This window comes from Acanthisitta chloris, unplaced genomic scaffold, assembly GCF_000695815.1.
Source record: "Acanthisitta chloris isolate BGI_N310 unplaced genomic scaffold, ASM69581v1 scaffold24197, whole genome shotgun sequence".
NCBI lineage: Eukaryota > Metazoa > Chordata > Aves > Passeriformes > Acanthisittidae > Acanthisitta > Acanthisitta chloris.
Genome location: NW_008682380.1, coordinates 965 through 4,920, shown reverse-complemented (window position 1 = coordinate 4,920; position 3,956 = coordinate 965). Strand labels below are relative to the sequence as shown.

The following is a 3,956-nucleotide window of genomic DNA, read 5'->3' as shown; positions in this document are numbered from 1 at the left end:
GGACAGGGAATACCTCTGCTAACTCAACCTGAAAATTCCTTTTAATGAAAAAAAGTGGTAAAGGAGTGTTTGCTTTTTAGGTACATGGGTATCAAGTAAACATCTCTCAGAAATGCTGCAGTAGAGACCCAAAGGGTGCTGTTCTTTGCACACTCAACATGATGGATGAGCCTGGATCATCATCTAATCCCAACACCATAAGGTCTCAACAGGTAAGTGCCAGAAATTGGGAAGATCTACACTCATAACATTTTTGAGGCACAGCTTGTGAAATTCTTCTCCTCACTATTTAACCTTCTCCTGACCTTCAGGTAGCAACACGAGATTCCAGCAACAAGTTTTCCAGGGACCCAAGTTTCCACTCAAATTTTCCAGCCCTGTCTGCAATGTCCTTGCTGAAGGAGGGGAGATGTTTCAGCCATAACCTGGGCAGTAAAAAAGGGAATCAGCAGGTTAACATCTATACTCACAGGAATTGTGCCTCCTACGGAAGCCTTTGGACTGAGACAGCGATTCCATGTGTCGATCCATGTAGCTCTTGGAGCACTGCTGCTGTGGAGAGATGATAACATCCTGATTCTTCATGTCTGTTCTCCTTGGGATATTCTGGGGGGCAGTGCTGGAGATGGGCTTCTTTACCACCTTGCTAGTGCCATTCTGGCTGGGCCCCACTTGGCACCCAACTCCAGGGATGCACGGTTCCATGGGCTGCACATCCCCACATTGCCTGCTGTCCCCTGGTCCTGGGATCTCCAGGATCTTCAGCTCAGTAATGTCACCTGCCCTAAAAACAGGACAAGAAAACCAGACAGTCAGGAATTTAGCACTCAAGATGCCTTTGCAACAAAGAACTCCTAAAGAAAAACATCCAGCATTGTCCAGTGGGACTGTTCTGATGACAGAAACAAGGGAATGAAAGGATTTTAATCCTCACTCAGAATGTTTCCACAATCTGAACTGAAATGGCATGAATCTTCCAAATAACCTCAGGATTCCTACACTGCACCTGGATTTTGTTGAAAGGTTCTCTTCCTGGCTGAAACAGGAATCAGTCAAGCAAAACATGGAAGCAACTGGCTCAGCCCTTGCAGAAATCTGTATTAATTTCAGTTTCTAGCTAATTAATTACTTTCAGCCTTGAGGCAACTACTTTTAATCCATTTCTGCAGAAAGCTACCCATAGATTAGTGCAGTTCATGCTCAGGCACTTCCCATTTCCACAGAAGAGAAGGATAAAGGAAACTAATCTGGCACTGGGCACGAGCCAGAAGAGAACAAAGAAGTGATTATAAAGACCTCCATTTGCACTGACTGCAAGAAATACATCAGGAATTAGGCACTTCTGGTTTCAACTTAGGATTTGTCCAAGTGGGATATAAAAGTAGAGAAGCTTCCACACAGCTCCTGAAGAATGTGGTTGTTGACTTTTCCTTGTCTCTCTTCAAAATCCAAGGACAAAAAAAAACAAACCACCTAAATGAAGCATATTGACTTTGGGGAGTCCATTTTATTGAAAAGTCAGTGACTCAGAGGCTTAACTATAATATTTCAGGGAGCAGGAAAATGTCCAGGGATAAGTGACTCTTAGTTATGCTTTTCAAGCACAGTGTTATCAGGAACTGATGGGAAAGAACTGCTGAGGGCAAAGCTTTAAAAGCTTTGTCAATCCCCTCAGCTAACAAAACAAACCTAATAACAGAATGCCTAAACACAATAATACATAAATATGTTAATATAAATAGAACATAAATATTACATACATATATATATAAACACACAGTCTTACCCACAAATAATCTCCAAGCCTGAGCTACACCACCCTGACTCTAGGATCCAAGCCAGGAATTAATCTCCTGCACCCAAACTAACACAAACACCAGAGGCACTCAGGAACAGTCAGGAAATTTAAGGCAAAGAGGTCATTTTTAGGGAAAACAAAACATCCAAAGCAGCACAGAGCTTGCCTAGAAAAAGCCAGGGGGGGAAAAGGCAGCCACTAACCTGAAGGTGACCTCTGGCACGAGGCATTTGACCCCGTTGTGGAAGGGTCGTGTCAGGGAGATGGTCTGGCTGATCTGATCCACTGCAGACACTCTTCCTTGGTAGACTCCCAAGCTTTCTCCACAGTTAATTGACACGATGCTTCCAAGCCAGTCTGTAGCCATATTTCTGGCACACGGTGCTGTAAAGAGACACAAGCCTGGCTGGGACAAGATGCACAAAGTGACAACCTGACTCAGCAGCAGCCCCCAGCCCACACCTCTGGCTCCCACCCAGCTCCAGCTTTGTCAGCTTCTCCCTCCTTTGTGGGGAGGAAATACCATCCCTACAGACACCAGCGATCCCAGGGAGAGGGTTAATCCCTGGATGGGGCTTTGCCTTTAAGTTCCTAACACAGAGCATTGTTTGGCTAACTGCGATTATAATGCACATCATTGTTTGACTAACTGCATAGAAGACTAACAGCTCCCGAGAGTGATACTCAGCATTTAGTCCTGTCCTGCCGGAGGATGTTTTCCCTGTGATTCCAAACTGGGAATTTCCTTTTGAAAATTCTGGCACTGGGACAGAACAGCTTCTGTGAATAGTCAGCAGTGAGATGATTGATCTCTGCACGTCCAACTAAAATGGGGAATGGGTATGAATTGAAAGAAGGGCAATTTAGATATTAGGATGGAGGTTAATTTGTCTTCAAGACCTTAATATGGTCTTCAAGAGAAGGGAAGGTTGTGTGGAGACCTCAGAGTAACCTACCAGGAGCTGAAGGGACTCCAGGGAAGCTGCAGAGGAACTCTTGGTTAGGAATTGCAGTGACAGGACAAGGAGTAATGGGGAGAAATTGAGAGAGGGGGAATTTAGGTTAGATATTAGGAAGAAGTTTTCTCCTGTGAGGGTGGTGAGACACTGGCACAGGTTGCCCAGGGAGGCTGTGGCTGCCCCAACCCTGGCAGTGTTCAAAGCCAGGTTGGATGAAGCCTTGAGCAACCTGCTCTGGTGGAAGGTGTCCCTGCCCAGGGCAGGGGGTTGGGACTGGATGAGCTCTGAGGTCCATTCCAATCCCTGAACATACTATGAAACTATGAAAACCAAAACCTTTTAGAGAACAGAGAGATACAGAGCAGGAGAGGAGATCCAACCAACACCTTTAAGGACACAGAGGGATGCAGAAGGGGGAAAATACCAAACACTGGAGTCCAGGACAAAAGTCTCCATACTCTGCAGAGCCAGGAGTGTTACTATCACTGCCACAATGAGACAGATCATAAAAGAAATTTCCTGTCCTTTCCAGCACTGAGTTCTACCACAATCAGGGAAGGAAAACTCAGTATGTTTAGGCAGATGTTCAGTCTCAGGTAATTCCCTCACTCCTGATGCCTGACTGAACGTGTACTGACACACTTGGAAGCAGCTAAATACCTCTTTTGATCCAAGATTTCCTCAGAAACCATGGAAGTGACAGGCTCACTAGCATCACCACACAGCAAAGGAGCTGACAAGCTCCTAAATGCATGTATTTGCCTTTCATGTCATCAAAGAGGGAGAACACTTGGTATACACACACAAACATAAGAGATGCTCAACATCAATAGATAAATCACGTTGCTATGAGAGGCATTTGAATTCTCTTCAAGCCCTTCCTGTGCTGAGATTCCTGGAATGAGATGTCAGGGGGAAAAAAACCCCAAACCTGGAGATCACTAGGATGCATCCATCCTACAAAAACCAATCTCACTTTCCCCAGCTTCCAGAAGACTAAAACCAGGGGATGCTTCCAAGGGCAGCAAACACTAAATGTGGTCACTAAGCCATGAATTCATCAGGACCGGCCTCTCTTCTCCCTACTGCTCTGTATCAGTCCATGATGATGGCTGACAAAAAGCACTCTCAGAAGACAGATAACACATCCCTGAAGATCTGCAATACAACTATAATTTTGTTCCCCTTTCATGCTTTTT

The 3,956-nt window shown here is 45.1% G+C and overlaps 1 protein-coding gene across 1 annotated transcript; it reads right to left on the bottom strand.

The window, feature by feature from the left end:
* Positions 1-470: 470 nt before the first annotated feature.
* LOC103805855 (enhancer of mRNA-decapping protein 3-like) lies at positions 471-2,200 on the bottom strand (the record flags this gene model as incomplete). Its single annotated transcript, XM_009078517.1, has 2 exons — positions 2,002-2,200; positions 471-784 (listed from the first exon to the last, which is right to left on the bottom strand). Coding segments are annotated over exons 1-2 (478 nt in total), but the record flags the coding sequence as incomplete, so codon positions are not given.
* Between the last annotated feature and the right edge of the window lie 1,756 nt (positions 2,201-3,956).